The sequence below is a fragment of the Podarcis tiliguerta genome (genome assembly GCF_965153285.1).
Source record: "Podarcis tiliguerta genome assembly, chromosome: 2".
Classification (NCBI taxonomy): Eukaryota; Metazoa; Chordata; class Lepidosauria; order Squamata; family Lacertidae; genus Podarcis; species Podarcis tiliguerta.
The window spans coordinates 101,180,023-101,196,932 of record NC_139535.1 but is presented as its reverse complement, the minus strand read 5'-3'; the positions used below and the strand labels follow the sequence as shown (position 1 = coordinate 101,196,932).

The following is a 16,910-nucleotide window of genomic DNA, read 5'->3' as shown; positions in this document are numbered from 1 at the left end:
CTGGAAGGAACCAACCCTCTCGCCCCCAAAAAGAGAGGGGGTGGGGGGAATAGACCATTCTTTCCCAGCCGCGGCTTTCCGCGGATTCAAGAGCCCCGTTTCCCTTTTCTCGCTCTTCCCGCTACCCCTCTTTTTTTTTTTTTTGCTAGAAACATGGAGAAGGAGGCGGCGGTTAGTTTCTCCTTTCTTTCTGGAGACCCCATTCTGTTCTCCCTCGGGTCGCCCAGCTTCTCCGCTGGCCCCGCCCAGCGCTTGATGAGGTCACTCTTCAGCTGTCGTGGGGGGGGGAGATTTTGCCCCGAGTTTTTTGAACTGGAGGAAAGGGGGGCTAAATCGGGGGTGGGGTCTGTGCGGGGGAGAGAGAAGAGGAGGAGGAGGAGATTTGATCTTTTATTTAGGCACCTCTTTTGCATGCTCTTTCAGTGCCCAACAGTTACTCTCCGGAGTGGGTGGAGCTGGTGGATGGGATGGTTCTTTTGCAAACCAGTCCCGTCTATATGCGGTGGTGGGAACCCTGCTCTGGACTGGTAAGTTATATCGACCAAGCGGCTTATGTACTTTTCTTTTCCGGTGATGTGGAATGGAAATCCGGACTCCCTTAATGCTCCGCGTTAAAGCTCCAAGGGTGGTTGTCTCGCGCGTCCGCCCAGCCCCTCCAAAGTCAATATAGTTTTTTTGTTTGTGTCTGTGCGTGCGCGCTTCAAAAATAATGTTTTTTGGGGAATGTTCTGCATCGTTTCAGAAGGTCTTTGCCAACTTGGAAAGTTGGCTGGAATTCAGATCAGGGTGACTGGAGGGAGGTGACTGATGTCTGGACAAGATTTAAGATGGGTAAAGGGGGGGGGGAGGCAGACCAGCAACAGTTCTCTCCTGCCAGTGTCCGGATTGTTTTGTGAGTCCTTCTGAGCTTCCGTAGAATGCATTCCTCAATTTAATATTTGGGAAGCTTTTACCACCGAGTTCAGAAAAGAAAAGAACGAGGGCCAAGCAGTGTGAGCCTCCTCCTACCACTGTCCGCTTTATTTTTTATTTTTATGACTCTCTCCAGCACTTCTTCAGCAATCCTCAGAACTTTGTTGCGAGCCCTAAATTTTAGGGATTGCTTGCTAAGGCTTCCACCCACCTCCCAGATTCCCAGCTGTGTCCTTTCTCCCCTCCCTCTGAGCTCAAGCAAGCTAATGGTATTCTAAACTGATTCTTGTTCTCTGATCCCAAAGGGAATATTTCCGTTAAACTCAGCACCGTTTTCCTGTCTGGGAGTCAAGCCATGGCTGGGGCGGTTTGGGGGGGGGGACGACATATGGGGAGGAGACAGCAGCACCTCTGTAGCCAATATTGTATATACACATGCAAATAGCCAGGATTTCGGGACCCACTGGTTCAGCTGCCGTCCTCAACGTGGCACACGTGCGTGAGTGGAATATTGCGTGTGAAAATGCTGTGCGTGTGTGTGTGTGTGTGTGATGGGAGCAAATATATTCAGGGAGTTTGACTAAGTTTTGATCTGAACCAGGGCTCAGCCCTGAAACTGGGGCAAGGTCATCATATTATACATACAGATGATAGTAAAGAAAAAATGCTTCTGCATATTTGCAGAGTGTTTTCCCCTTTAACTACCCTCCGCTCACCCAAATTAATGCCGCCTTCCCTCGCGTCCCCTTAAAGGAGAGATGGGCTATAGCTTTCAGCAGATGAGCTCTGACACCCTTTCTGACATACGTCCTGAAAGTTCAAAAACAAGGCTGCAGCCCTATATGTACTCTCCTGGAAATAACTCTTCTCTATAGATATCTCTAGCATTGTGCTGCTTCATGCCATTTTTTTTGCAGGGGAATTCTCACTTAATAACTGGCGCAAGAGTTTCATGCAATTTCCTATGTGAAGTTACTGTGTACCATGTATAACCAAACACCGTGCGTACCACCCCCCCTCTGTCAATCGTTGTTTCCCGATCCGCACAATTTGATAGGCGTCTGTTTATGATAATCACACCTGGCTCTCCCCATGTGGGTTTGGTGTTGTTTTTCTGCAACGAAATGCGTATGACTCAAAGGTACTGTCCTTTGAATTGCATTAAGTTCTCTGCTTTAGCCATCCTGTCACATTTAGGATGATTTTTAAAAAGTGGAATTTTAAAATCACTTCAATGCACATTAGTGACTGAGAATGCTGAAAGGAGTGGCGAGAATGATAGAATAATGGAATCAAGTGTAATCTTTGGTTGATTTGCAACCTACAATTAATTACTCATGGCTAGCTGAGTCTGCTTCATCACCTTGCGTAGGTGAGAGGCATTCTTTGTAAATACATCGCCTGCTTCTTATGTACCTGTGATCCCTTCCTCTCACGACTACCTTGTAATATTTCATTGCCCTGTTGTAAAAACTGGACTAGACTAAAGGCCCTTCAAGTGGAGTCTTACGTTCTTACAGGTTTTAGGTTTGTTGAATTTGTGTACAGTGGTACCTTGGGTTACAGACGCTTCAGGTTACAGACTCCGCTAACCCAGAAATAGTACCTCAGGTTAAGAACTTTGCTTCAGGATAAGAACAGAAATCATGCAGCAGCGGCGCAGAGGCAGCAGCAGGTGGCCCCATTAGCTAAAGTGGTGCTTCAGGTTAAGAACAGCTTCAGGTTAAGAACAGACCTCTGGAACGAATTAAGTACTTAACCTGAGGTACCACTGTATTGCTTTCCACAAAGTCCCCAAGTGATTTATGATAATAAAATGCACTAATAAAAACAGGGAAACGTATTGAAACATAACATGAAAACATCCAATCATTAGTGCTGCTGAGAAAACAACAATGTATTTGCTTGGAGCTAAAACAAAGACAAAGTTGGTGCGCGGTGGACCTCTTTGGAGAGAGCATTCTATAGATGGGGAGGCTACTGCAGAAAGACCACTCTCTCGTTCCCATCATCTGGACCTTCCTTGGAGGTGGCATACAGAGAAGGGCCTCAGATGACCATTCTGGGATCTGGGCAGGTTCTTATGAGGAAAGCTGAACCTTTATGTACAGGAGTCCTGAACCATATAAAGAAGGGGTCAACCAGATGCCTATTTGAAGCCCACAATCAGGGCAACAGCAATCTTCCCATTTGTGATTTTCAGCAACAAGCAAAGAGAATGAAAGTCCCTCTGGGTTGCTCAACCAGATGCCTATAGGAAGCCCAGGGGGCAACAGCAGTTTCTGGTTGCTATTCTCCTGGTACTCGGAAGCACCCTGCAGATGTTGCAGAGAGCAGTAGCCACTTACCCTCCATGAATTTGTCTCATTCTCATTTAGAGCTGCTCAAGCATCTTTCTTCAAGGTCCTGGGTACATCTGACTGAATTAGGGACAACATTTGAGGAGCATCACTGTGCAGCTCAGTGTCTGGCTGTCCTGTGCCCTCCACCCAAAGGTCTGCACCCAGGATAAATGTTCCACTTCTCATCTGCATTGACTTTGGGTGAAAGTGTCCCCCCCCCCACACCCCCAGCATTCCTGCTGGCCATCAGTCTCCTTGCCAGCTCTACTGGTTATTTTAGAGGCCACTCCATCAAAGTATTACAGAAAGGGAACAGTGCCTGGGTGTAGGCAAAGCCGCCAACTTTTAACTGTAGAACACAACACTCCACAGAAATCAGGAAATTTGTTGTCATGTTCTCAGGGAGACTGGGATGCTCTGAATGATGGGGCATTTCTTGGAGAAAGAGGGCACTTGGCAACCCTACTGACAGGGAAGTCTTGGGGCCTGTCTAGATTTCCTTGCCTTTCACCCAGGGCCTGTAGGGAAAATGATGGATACCTTCTCCCTTGAAGCTGGGAAAAGAGCCCAGAAGTTCTGGCACCTAGTTCTGTCTCTTGCTCCAATTCACTAGGCTTCCCCTTCCCCTTCAGAGCTGGGAATAGGACCTAGAAGCCATGGCTGGTGACCAAGTTTAATAGTTGTTGAATTTAGATGTAATTGTTGACTTCCACCTCTTTGTGTCTCTTGACAGCCCCCAAACTACCCCCTTTCATCTCTCCCTGGTGCAAGGGGAGGGGGTTAAAGGTTGTATGTGCAAGCTTTGGCTTGGATTGTATGTGACGGATGCCAGATTGGGGGAGAGAGGGGAGGAATAATCCGTTGCCAATTCCATCGGGGTGTTTTGGGGGGTGGGAATGGAGATTAGTTATGCTTTCCACCACTTGGGTCATGTGAACAGCTTAACCCTTGGGGAGCGGGAAAGGGGGATAGGAAATGAGGTGGGCAGGGCCTAGTGGACATAATAAGAAGAGCTTGCTGGATCAGGCCAGTGGCCCATCTAGTCCAGCATCCTGTTCTCACCATGGCCAGCCAGATGGCAGGATTTGAGCACAGGAGCCCTTGGCCCACGTGTGATTTCCATCAACTGGTATTCAGAGACACACAGTGGTACCTTGGGTTAAGTACTTAATTCGTTCCGGAGGTCCGTACTTAACCTGAAACTGTTCTTAACCTGAAGCACCACTTTAGCTAATGGGGCCTCCTGCTGCTGCCGCACCACCGGAGCACGATTTCTGTTCTCATCCTGAAGCAAAGTTCTTAACCCGAGGTACTATTTCTGGGTTAGCGGAGTCTGTAACCTGAAGCGTATGTAACCCGAGGTACCACTGTACTGCCTTTGACAGTGTAGTGAAACCCTCCTCAGAGCCAGCGTGGTGTAGTGGTTAAGAGTGGTAGTCTTGTAATCTGGGGAACCGGGTTCGCGTCTCCGCTCCTCCACATGCAGCTGCTGGGTGACCTTGGGCTAGTCACACTTCTCTGAAGTCTCTCAGCCCCAGCCACCTCACAGAGTGTTTGTTGTGGGGGAGGAAGGGAAAGGAGAATGTTAGCCTCCTTGAGACTCCTTAGGGTAGTGATAAAGCGAGATATCAAATCCAAACTCCTCCTCTTCTTCTTCAGCTTTTGCCAACTTTTCATTCTTAATCACTTTAAAGGCTGCTCTGCCATCTTGTTTATTTCAAGCACCAACAGAACAAGAGTTTGGACTTGATATCCTGCCTTTCACTCCCCTTAAGGAGTCTCAAAGCGTCTAACAATCAGCCTGGTTCCATCCCAGTACAAGTAGAGCCCATTCCTTTTGGCTTCCAGGACCTCACAACTACATTTCCCCGTGTCATTGGTGCCAGTTTGCCAAATGACCGCGGACAACATCCACAACCTTCACATCAGGCAGTAGGGCTGGGCGATATAATAATAATAATAATAATAATAATAATAATAATAATAATAATAAATAATAATAATTTTATTTATACCCCGCCCTCCCTGGCTCAGGGCAGCTAACACCAGTAAAATTACAGTAAAAACATAATACGGGGGGAAAACCAATTTAAAATACAGGTTAAAATGCAATTTAAAATGCAGCCTCATTTTAAAAGTAGCCCTTAGATCAAAACCATCAAAAGGGGAGGGAAACATAAGGGTCAGACTGAGTCCAAACCAAAGGCCAGGCGGAACAGCTCTGTCTTGCAGGCCATGCAGAAAGATGTCAAGTCCCGTAGGGCCCTAGTCTCTTGTGGCGGAGCGTTCCATCAAGTCGGGGCCAGTACTGAAAAGGCCCTGGCACTAGTTGAGACCAATCTAACCACCTTGCGACTTGGGACCTCCAAAATGTTGTCATTTGTGGACCTTAAGGTCCTCTGTGAGGCATACCAGGAGAGGCAGTCCTGTAGGTACGTGGGTCCTATATCATCCAGAACTGGTTTGATGTCCATATCACGATATCGGTTTCATAATTTTTGACCTGGTAATATGAATCATGATGTGTGTGTGCGTGCTAAAATCACAGTGTGGGAAAACCATGAAGTCAGCCAATGCCTCTTCATAGCTTCCTCCTTGTTTCATACATTGCGATATATCAGTATATTGCAATGTTCAGCTGGTGATATATCACGAAGCTGAAAACCAGATATTGCCCAGCCCTACCAGGCAAGCAATTTACTCTGCAGTCTGTATGCCCATCACACACCTGTTTATGTTCTTAATGACCACCAGGATCCCTCCACCCACTAAAGAAGTATGCTCAACACAAAAAAGCTCCTCTTTCTCTCTCTTTACCATAAGTAATCATATACGCTTAAATTTATGTCTCTGTCCCTTTACCTGTCTTCCCCCTAAACTGAGAAGCTTAAGTGTTGCTTCCCCCCTTGATTGCTTTGATTTCCTTTTTCTGACCTTTTCTAGCTCTAGGGAGGAGACACTGGGGGACTATTGATCAGTTTCACTCCTGGTTCAGAGCCAGTAACTTAGATTTATTCAATAAGCAAATATGTGGTTATATCCTTATGTGTAGTGGAATTACCCTGTTCTTGAGGTTTGGGCTGAGGAGTGCTGGGAGGGACAACAGAAATCTCTCTTCCTCCGCCTCCCAAAATAAATTTCTTTAGTGACAGAGGTGCAGTCACAAATGTAATATTATAATCCTAATTTGTATCTCTGAGGAATATTTCTACCTATACGTACTGGGCAGTTGGCATCTTTTTTTATTATGTTTTCTCACACATTTTAGCATCATTTTGATGCCCTAATGTGTGTTCCCTTGTTATGCTGTGCTCTTCTTTCTCTAATCGCATAACTGCCCCTAAACAAAAATACCTGGCGGGGTTTGTGGCTCCGTTTCAGCTGTGCCACCACAGCTCTTTCCCCCCACGCTCTCATCGGACATTCTTTGCACTACTATCCTCCTCCGGCCCCATCTCTCAATCTTCCCCCAGGCTTCCTAAAGGATTTAGATCTCTGATGGCCCCTGCTGTGTTCCTGTAGGAAGAGGAGTTGGTTGGTTATGGGTTTTTCTAAAATGCTCAAGTCAGGGGCATTTGGTATTCTTCAAGCTGAAGGTAAACCTCTCTCCCTCTCTTGCAGGCTGTCCCTCCCGCTTGGATGGCTCTTGAAAGCTGAGCTGCATCCCGGCTGACCAGCATGGACCCGACTCCGCTGCTTCCAGTTACTCCTGACCCCCGGGGCTTTAATGAGGGGGCAACAGAGCCCAGCGATCCTGCCTCCGATCCCTGCGCCCTCCTTTCCGAAAGGCACTATGAGGTGATTCCCTGTGTGATCTGTGGCCTCTGCTGCGTTTTTGGAGTTGTTTACTGCTGCTTTGGTGAGTAGAAAGGGGAAAGAGACAGTTCTGTCTCTGAGACCATCTCAAACTTCACTTCTCTTTCCTTTCTTCTCTGGTCCCAATGGGTTGTTTACATGCACCAGGGATAGTGGTTGGCGCCATGGCCGGATTTTAGGTTTATGAGGCCCTAAGCCAGGGGTCAGCAACCTTTTTCAGCTGTGGTCAGGTCCACCGTCCCTCAGACCATGTGGTGAGCCAGACTATATTTTCGGGGGGGGGGGGGGGCAGAATGAATGAATTCCTTTGCCCCACAAATAACCCAGAGATGCATTTTAAATAAAAGCACACATTCTACTTATGTAAAAACACGCTGATTCCCAGACCGTCCGTGGGCTGGATTGAGAAGGCGATTGGGCTGCATCCAGCCCATGGGCCTTAGGTTGCCTACCCCTGCCCTAAGCTACTGAAGGTAATGGGGCCCTTTCTATGTCCAGCTAGCCTTTGTCAACAACAAATTGTTGCTGTTTTGTGTGTTGAATATATGCTATATATGCCCATTACTTAATCATAGGAGACTACACAACACAAAACACTGTTGCTGCATGTACCGTATGTTTTATTTTATTCTGCCAAGAGAGCAGGAGAACTCTAGGATGTTTCATTGAACGTAATCGTGGTTTTAGGAAATATACCTGAAACACTGAAAAATTGTCGCATTTTCCCATTAAGTGAACTGAGTAATTAAGAATATAAGTCACAACTGGAGACAAAATATTTGGGGTCTTCCGATCTGGGGTAGGTTAGCCAACCTGAACTTTGCAAGGGAGATAGAGAGCAGAGTCTATTATTGTGGAAGGTTGGTGGCTTATAAGTGATGACTTATTTGGAACCTAACTCTGGAGGCTGAACAAAACCATGTATTAAGAGTCTTAAATGATCCTGTCACATGTACTGACTGACTTGGGCATTTTAGCCTTCAAAGAGTGAGGAATGACGGGGAGGGAGAGAAGAGGGTTATAATTTTTCAATGTCTTTTTCATTTTTTTAATGCTGGGGGAATCAGAGTTCTGTTTTCTTTAAAAAGTCCGAAATTCCACCTCTTCTTCCCTGCCACCCTGCAAAAAATCCAACAACCTCTCAGTCCATGTTTTGAATTACATGAAATAGCCAAGCTAATAAGAACTGTGTGTCCTCCATACTTGACCTATTTCAAAAAGCAACAAGTAACAAGTTGTCCTCCAGTAATTGTGATAACAGTGAGTCTGCGTCATAAAACTTTTATTTCTTGATGTTTACAGAAGGACTATTTCACTACATCCCCTCCCAAACAAGGTAGCTTTTCCTTCCATGTTTTCAGTCTTAAGAGATTCTAGCTTAATCATAATGAGAATTTAGATGTAGCCTTTTTTCAGTAGCCCCTGTCTCGGAATATCCTATTGACGAAATATAGCCTCCCCCTTTTTAAAGATTTCCTCTGCTAAACTTGGTGTGTGCAGAAGCCCCGTCTATGACATCTTCCTTTAAAAAATATTTTAAAATTAATACTTTTCAGGTTTATACATTTCACTGATTTTGCAATCATTTTGACATTTCAAAACTTGACTTCCTTCCCCCTCTTTCTGCAGTTCCTTAAATTTATTTTTAATATCTTCTGCATATCCAAATTACCGTAACTTAATTTGCTCACGTATTCATCTTCTTTAAATATATACTCTTATGAAACTGCAGGTTATTAGAATAATCCTGCCAATGCTTTTATCTGTTTATCTGTAAATATTCAACAAACCATTTCCATTCTTTTATAAAAAGTTTGTTATTGATTTCTTATTCTTCCGGTAAGTTTCGTCATTTCTGCATATTCCATAAGTTTTTGTATCCATTCTTCCTTTGCTGGGACTTCTGCTTCTTTCCATTTTGGGGCGAGTAACATTCTTGCTGCTGTAGTAGCGTACATGAATAAGTTTCTATACAGTTTAGGTAGTTTTGTCCCTATAATTCCCAAAAGAAAAGCACCTGGTTGTTGTTTTTAAGCAAACGTTATTTTAAACATGCTTTTCATTTCATTATATATCATTTCCCATTAAGCCTTAAACCAGGCATGTCCAAAGTCCGTTTCGGGGCCTTATCTGGCCCGCCGGCCCCTGTGGCAGTATACGTCCTGGGGTAAAATCCTTTAAAAAAGCACAACAACTTTGGGGTAAAATAACGGATGTTCACTTCATTAAATCTGGCCCTCTTTGAAAAATGTTTGGGCACCCCTCCCTTAACCTTACTACAGGACAACTGTGACTTCAAAGAAGAATGGTAACCTTTTACAGTCTATTTAAAAAGACAACAAAATGAACTGGACTCCTTGGCAGGTTTTGAATAAACATCCACAAATTAATTGGGTTAATATGATGGATAGATAATATAAGGATGTATACAATTTTATAAAATGCAGAAAACAATAGGAGATGAGAAATCAGAGAGAGGAGCTGAGGGAAGTCCTGGGGGGCAGGGAGGGAGGGTTTGTTGGTGAGGTGGGAGGGGAAAAACAGTGAAGATGATTTGTATTGTTGATTTATTATGGCCTCGGTCCAGTATACCTGAAGGAGCTTCTCCACCTCCATCGTTCTGCCCGGACACTGAGGTCCAGCACCAAGGGCCTTCTGGCAGTTCCCTTACTGAGAGAAGCCAAGTTACAGGGAACCAAGCAGAGGGCCTTCTCGGTAGCGGCACCATCCCACCAGATGTCAAAGAGAACAACAACTACCAAACTTTTAGACGACGTCTAAAGGCAGCCCTGTTTAGGGAAGCTTTTAATGTTTAAGAGGTTATTGTATTTTAGTGTTTTGTTGGAAGCCTCCCAGAGTGGCTGGGGGGACCCAGCCAGGTGGGCGGGGTATAAATAATAAATTATGTTGTTGTTGTTGTTGTTGTTGTTGTTATGTTGAATTTGTTAATAATTTTCTTAAAAAACAATCAACCTTACTACAGGACCACCACATATGATAAAAAGAACCTTCTTCCTCCCCCCCCTGCTAAACTTGGCCCTCTTTCTGTTGCCAGGCTACCGCTGTTTCAAAGCCATCATGTTCCTCTCTGGCCTGCTCTTCGGCTCGGCCGTCATCTTCCTGCTTTGCTACAAAGAGCGCATCTTGGACACGCAGCTGAGCCTGGAAGTCAGCGCGGGCATCGCCCTGGGCATCGGCGTCCTCTGCGGCTTAGTCACGATGCTGGTGCACTCGGTTGGCTTGTTCCTGACGGGGCTCCTCCTCGGCTTGCTCCTGGCGACGGCAGGACTGGTGGCCACGGAGCCTCTGTGCCAGCTGCCTAGCGCCTGGGTGCCCGCCGGCTCGCTGCTGGGATCAGCCCTGCTGGGTGCCGTCTTGGCCTTGCGCTGGCAGAAGGCCCTGACGGTGGTCTCCACGGCGGTGTTTGGGGGCGCCGTGCTGACCCTCTGCTTGGACTACGCTGTGGAGAACTTGGCGCTGGGCCACCACGTCTACGACCGCCTCCGCCTGGCTCCCCCTTCCCCGCTGTGCTGGTGTGGCTGGGCCGTGTGGCTGGCCACGTGGCCCATCCTGGCCTTGATGGGAATGCTGCTGCAGTGGAGAGTGACCGCAGAGGGCTTCTCTCACACAGATGGTGAGTGGATGGCTTTAGGACCATGCCGACGGAGGGGAGAAGGTCCAGTTGTTTAGTGGTACCTCTGGTTACATACTTAATTCGTTCCGGAGGTCCGTTCCTGTCACATGTACTGACTGACTTGGTCCGTTTTGGTGACTGTAACCTTGGGTTAAGGAGCCATTTGGCGCCTAGCTCATAGATCTGAGTTTCCAATGTTGGTGGTGGAGGGAAAGTTGATGGGCGGCAGAGTGCCAACAATCATAGAGAGACAGGGAGGTGTGCTGCACAGTTAATCACTTTTTCTTCTGTCGTTCCTTATCCCCAAAGGCCTCGTGCAAATCATTTCTCAGTCGTATGACGCGGAGTGTTGAGAGTGTCAAACAAGGACTAGGGAGATCCAGTTTAAATCCCCAGTTGGCCCAGAAAGCTCACTGGGTGATTTTGGACCAGGCACTTTCTCTTGGCCTGAGGACCATAATTATGGCAGTAAGATTGGAGTTGGGGAAGAGGACGAGAGCCAAGAACAGCCCTCTGAGCTACATGGATGAAGGCTCTGGTAAAAACGTAGTAAATTAATAAATACTACTACTACTAAATACAGTGGTACCTCTGGTTAAATACTTAATTCGTTCCAGAGGTCCGTTCTTAACCTGAAACTGTTCTTAACCTGCAAGCACAATTTTAGCTAATGGGGCCTCCTGCTGCTGCCGCGCCGCCGGAGCACAATTTCTGTTCTCATTCTGCAGCAAAGTTCTTAACCTGAAGCACTATTTCTGGGTTAGCGGAGTCTGTAACCTGAAGCGTATGTAACCTGAGGTACCACTGTAATAGCTAGATAGTGTTGGTGATGGTTAGGAGACACTATATCCATCATTACTTTGCTCAGACTAGAGGAATCTGACAGACTTGGAAAAAATTCAGAGTTCTCAAAATTCTGAAGAATGCAACATTATGTGGCATGATAACAACTGTGCAGAACTCTGTTTGCCTCCCAGCACGTAAAAGAGAGAGACTTGTTTGGGACAATTTTTTCCTCCTTCCTCCCCACCTCCACTTGCCTACATTTGATTCTCTGGTCAGGAAAGGAATTCCCCCATAGCTGAAGAGTGAGAGCGTTCATTTTCTTTCTTAGCATTGCCTCTCCTTTTAAAAAAAATTAAGATACAGTGGTGCCCCGCAAGACGAATGCCTCGCAAGACGGAAAACCCGCAAGACGAAAGGGTTTTCCGTTTGCAGAGGCGCTTCGCAAGACGAATTTCCCTATGGGCTTGCTTCGCAAGACGAAAATTGACGGAAATTTTTGAGGGTTTTTTTCGCTCCAAAACCCCTTTTTCTGAAGCGCTAAGCTGCTAAAAGCATTTTAGCAGCAAAACCGCTAATCCCTTAAGCCTTTAATAGGCGTTAATAGCCCTTAAACTGTCAATAGCGCTAATAGCCTGGTGGAACGCTCTCTCTCATGGGCTTGCTTCGCAAGACGAAAAAACCGCAAGACGAAAAGACTCGCGGAACGGATTCTTTTCGTCTTGCGAGGCACCACTGTATATAGATATATACACACACATACACACAGTCATGGGAAAAAGAAAGTGCATCCATCTTTGAATTCTGTGGTTTTACATATCAGGACATGGTGTAATATGTCATGTGTTGCTGTTCATCTGAGGTTGTATTTACCTAATTTTAAGACCTGCTAAGGAACAAATGATTGTCTTGATATGTAAAACCACAGAATTCAAAGAGGGTGTACAGTGGTACCTCGGGTTAAGAACTTAATTCGTTCTGGAGGTCCGTTCTTAACCTGAAACTGTTCTTAACCTGAAGCACCACTTTAGCTAATGGGGCCTCCCGCTGCCACTGCACGATTTCTGTTCTCATCCTGAAGCAAATTTCTTAACCCGAGGTACTATTTATGGGTTAGCGGAGTCTGTAACCTGAAGCGTATGTAACCCGAGGTGCCACTGTACTTTCCCCCATGACTGTATATATATAGAGAGAGAGAGTGAGAAAGAGAAATGCACATACGTATAAATTTGTATTTATAAACTAGCCTTCTTAGGAGTAGTCTCCCTCTGGTTTCTCATACCTCTTCTCTTGCCCAGTGGTCCTGAATCGGCGCCAGAAGCAGCTGCAGCTCTTACGGATCCGGCAGCGCGAAGCCAAGAAGAGGCAGAGCCAGCTTCCTCAGGATGGCTCGTACCGGCATAAGCCCAGCGCTGTCAAGCGCTGTGCAGGAGATGTGCTTGCACCGGTGAGTGGCTGAAAGAGTTCCTGTCACAAATGTTCACCGTCTTAACTCTTGGCCCCCGTTTGCAACATGCCGTGCCAAACCCACGACCCCAGCTGCGTCGTCACCTTCAGAATGCCCCTTTGGCCTTTTCCTGGCATCTTCTCAAACCTCTGGAACAGGCGTGGAGGAACTTTTTCGCCATCTAGCTGTTCCTCTATTCCCCAACAAGCATGGCTAATGGCCGCCAGGGATGATGGGAACTGAAAAGGTTCCCCTTTAAGGTGGTTCATAAAAAACTTTTTTTAAAAAATGCCTGCTCCAAAGGTCTTATCTCACTACACTAGGGATTATATAGCTATATCTGTAATTTCATGCATATCGGTTAATATCTTGACCCTGCTCCACAAAAATAGCTGTTTACTTGGCCATTTTCCTATGTCGTGAAGGCTGAAATTTCAATATTAACTGATATGCATGAAATTACAGATATAGCTACATAAGACCTTTGGAGCAGGCATTTTTTTAAAGAAGGTTTTTTTATGAACCGCCCTATGCCCCATGCCTACTCTGCAGCCAGCCAATGGGAGTGTGGACCATCACTCCTTTGCACACATCTCCTCTGTCCCTTCCACCCTTTACATTTATAACCGGTGGCATAGCGTGGGTTGCCAGGGCCCGGGGCTGCACGAGATGGGAGAGAGGGAAACACATGAACGGTCAACTGCCTAACCGCGTCTGTATCACCCAGGAGATCACAGCCACAGAGAAAAGAGATGTTCTGTTGTCTGGAGAGGTTGGTTCCTGGTTCGCATGGAGAAGCTGGTTTCAGTGGAGCCCAGCAACAGAAGCGCACAGCTGTACTGAGGCAGCACTTGGTGTCAACATTTTTCGCTCCTAATAATTTTGCAACCGCCCCTGTGGCCCTGCCCCACGCTACGCCACTGTTTATAGCTGAGCATAAGGCTGATTCTTTGTCAATGTGGATTGGCTCCTAATGGAGGTGTGTGGGGAGGGGTTAATATGTTGTTCCCCTTTCCCAGTTCACGCAGTGACATTCCATTCTTTTTCTCCACCCCAAAGAGTTATATTCAGAGCCTGCGCGACCGCCAGCAATTGGGAACTGGTACTTCGCTGAGCAACCTGAGTGCCAGCGCTCACACCGCTGTGGACCTGGATTACGACTCTGGCTCGACTGTTCCCCTCACCACGCCCCGTGGCTGCCTCTGAAGGGGATGGTTTCTACTTCCGCCTGTGCCTTAAGCAGGGACATAGCACAACTCTGCCCTCACTGGGGGGTCTGAATATTTTTGTCCCGTGCAGTCGCTTGACAGATATGCAAGCACCCTCGGCTAGCCTGCTATATATATATATTTTAAAATGTTCAGAAGCAGACAGTTTCCTTTCCCTTGAGGGGAACCTGAGGCCAACAATGTGACTGAATCAAAGTAGCAGGAAAGAAGGGATGTTTTTAAATAGAAAAACAACAACCACAACAGCACTGTTAATTTATTCCCAATTAAGTCAAGTGAAGGAAGGAAGCCATCTTCCTCTGCAGGGTATCTACCGCTACCTTCCAAGCTATGCTGCAATGAACTGGTTCCCTTTTAAGGTGGCTGTCCTTAACTTTGAAGCTAGTATAGTATCTGTCCTCTGCGGGCTCAGTTAAGCCATAGACATCCCCTCTTTTGGGGGATGAAGGGGTTTATTTGCCCTAGAGGTCTAGAACTAGCAACAGGGTACTTTGATTACCTTTTGGCTTAGATGAACAGCCCTATTTTACCTCGGGGATAAAATAGCTAGGGGGTAACTTGAAATCTTCGCACCACAGGTTGGTGAGGTAAATAGATCTGATCTATGGTGCTTTTCACAACATTTTGCTTTTTTTTGTATGTGGGTCAGATGGCAGAATCTTGTGAGTAGAGTCGCCATTCAATTATCCTTTCCTTAGGGCAGTTTGGCTTGCCGATACAACGTGCATAGGGAACGTTTTGGCCGTCCAAGTTATTTGAGCTACATCTCCCTTCATAGCAAACATGGTCAATGGCCTATCAAGGGAATAGAGGAGTTGTAGTTCAGAAACACTTGAAGGCCCAAAAGTTTACCACACCAGGGTTATATAAGAAGGAAAAATTGTGCTTTTCTCTCCCCAACGCCCATCAAACTCAAAAGTTACCTTCCCAAATCCTGTTCAGTCATTCATAAACCCTTGATTATGTTATGAGGGGGATAGCAGAGTTCGCAAATATGGCCCCACCTTCCCGCTCGAATGGATATAAGTGTGTAAGGGAAGAATTCCCCCAAAGGGCTCTAATTATCATCCAAAGTGCCTTTTCTCGTCTATACAGAGCCTTACCTGCACTGAAGTGGCTGTCGGTTTAACCTGACTGTGGTGCTTTTTGAAAACACTTAGAGAAGGATTAAAAACCATTCTTTTTAAAAAGAGAGAGAGAGAAAAAGCTTGAACTCTAAACTGTAGGCTAACCACCCAGGTTTCAATTCCTAAACTATTAATCTGAATTCAGTGAGTACACAGTGGGTTTGAATCCTGGTCAAGAGACCTGTTTTGTTATAGCAGATTGTTTCCTGTGGATATTTGTTGTTGTTACTGTTTTTATAACTTCTGCTTATAATACTTAACACTGATACATTTGTGCTATGCAGTCTGTCTCTATAATCACTTGGGTCACTCTATAAAGAGGTTGGAGTTGGGTGAAATGGGGGGGGGGAGAGAAAATGGGGTGCAGCAGGGGGTCAGAGCACAGATGTGTACACACATCAGATCCAGCGGAGTTTTGAAACTATAATTTTCCCATGGATTTCTAATCACATCTCTCTCTATCATTGACTGAACTGTAGAAATCACCTATTTTTACAGAGCAGCCTGTAAAACCATGGATCTGAGACATAAGGCCTTTTTTTAAAGGGCTCTCCCTCAAAATTACAAAAATTATTGATTGCCCCCTGTATGCAAAAGAAAGTTGGGGGGCTGGTTCTTACTCCGTTGACATCCACAGTCACACACTGCATTATTTTGACTCTCTTTCTGCCCGGGTCCAAACACAGCTGCTGGGCAGTTGTGTGCATCTGCTTGTAATATCATGCAATCTGCCTAGCAGAAATAAAAGGTTCTGGTGTTCTGATCACAAAAGTTAAAAAGCAGACAAGCCGTTACCAGCCTGAGACTTGGGCTGCATTAGAAATAATTTTGCTGTTGCCGAACTTTCTATTCTAATGCCCGATGATCTCATCGAAAGTTAGCTCTTTCCCCTTTCAGAAATGTTTGCCTCAGATGTATTAAACTTAGGTTTACTGCTTTGCTGTCACAATTTGAATACAGACTGGAACTTTATATATATATAATGGGAGCTCACCCCATCACGGGGATTCGAACCACCGACCTTCCGATCGGCAAGTCCTAGGCTCTGTGGTTTAACCCACAGCGCCACCTGCACCACAGCGCCCCCCGCACACAGCGATGACATTAGTGAGCATCTAATAAAGATAAGCAGGGACGCGGGTGGCGCTGTGGGTAAAAACCTCAGTGCCTAGGACTTGCTGATAGCAAGGTCAGTGGTTCGAATCCCCGCGGTGGGGTGAGCTCCCATCGTTCGGTCCCAGCTCCTGCCCACCTAGCAGTTCGAAAGCACCCCTAAGTGCAAGTAGATAAATAGGTACCGCTTTATAGCGGGAAGATAAACGGCATTTCTGTGTGCGCCGCTGGTGCTGGCTCGCCAGATGCTGCTTAGTCACGCTGGCCATGTGACCCGGAAGTGTCTCCAGACAGCGCTGGCTCCCGGCCTCTTGAGCGAGATGAGCGCGCAACCCTAGAGTCGGACACAACTGGCCCGTACGGGCAGGGGTACCTTTACCTTTAATAAAGATAAGCGCCAACACTGATACACATGCAGGAACTTTTACAGCAGAGATAGCAAATTTGTGTGCCACCCCCGCCCCAGCTCAATTGCCATACCAGCAGGCCCATGGTCAGGGATTAGGG

General features: G+C 46.3%; 1 protein-coding gene across 1 annotated transcript; it reads left to right on the top strand.

Annotated features, from left to right (window-relative positions):
- The first annotated feature begins 300 nt into the window (after window positions 1-300).
- LOC310671586 (transmembrane protein 198-like) lies at window positions 301-15,573 on the top strand. The gene is made up of 5 exons (XM_083427890.1): window positions 301-527; window positions 6,876-7,113; window positions 10,126-10,704; window positions 12,786-12,934; window positions 13,994-15,573. The coding sequence occupies exons 2-5, from the start codon at window positions 6,933-6,935 to the stop codon at window positions 14,138-14,140; spliced, it is 1,056 nt and encodes a 351-aa protein (XP_083284016.1). The 5' UTR covers window positions 301-527; window positions 6,876-6,932; the 3' UTR covers window positions 14,141-15,573.
- Window positions 15,574-16,910: the final 1,337 nt, after the last annotated feature.

Bases quoted from the DNA above. Each gene is read 5' to 3' on its own strand.
- LOC310671586 (XM_083427890.1), top strand. From the start codon at position 6,933: ATGGACCCGACTCCGCTGCTTCCAGTTACTCCTGACCCCCGGGGCTTT. The intron at 10,705-12,785 runs GTGAGTGGATGG...TCTCTTGCCCAG, and splicing joins GGGCTTCTCTCACACAGATG to TGGTCCTGAATCGGCGCCAG. The intron at 12,935-13,993 runs GTGAGTGGCTGA...TCCACCCCAAAG, and splicing joins CAGGAGATGTGCTTGCACCG to AGTTATATTCAGAGCCTGCG.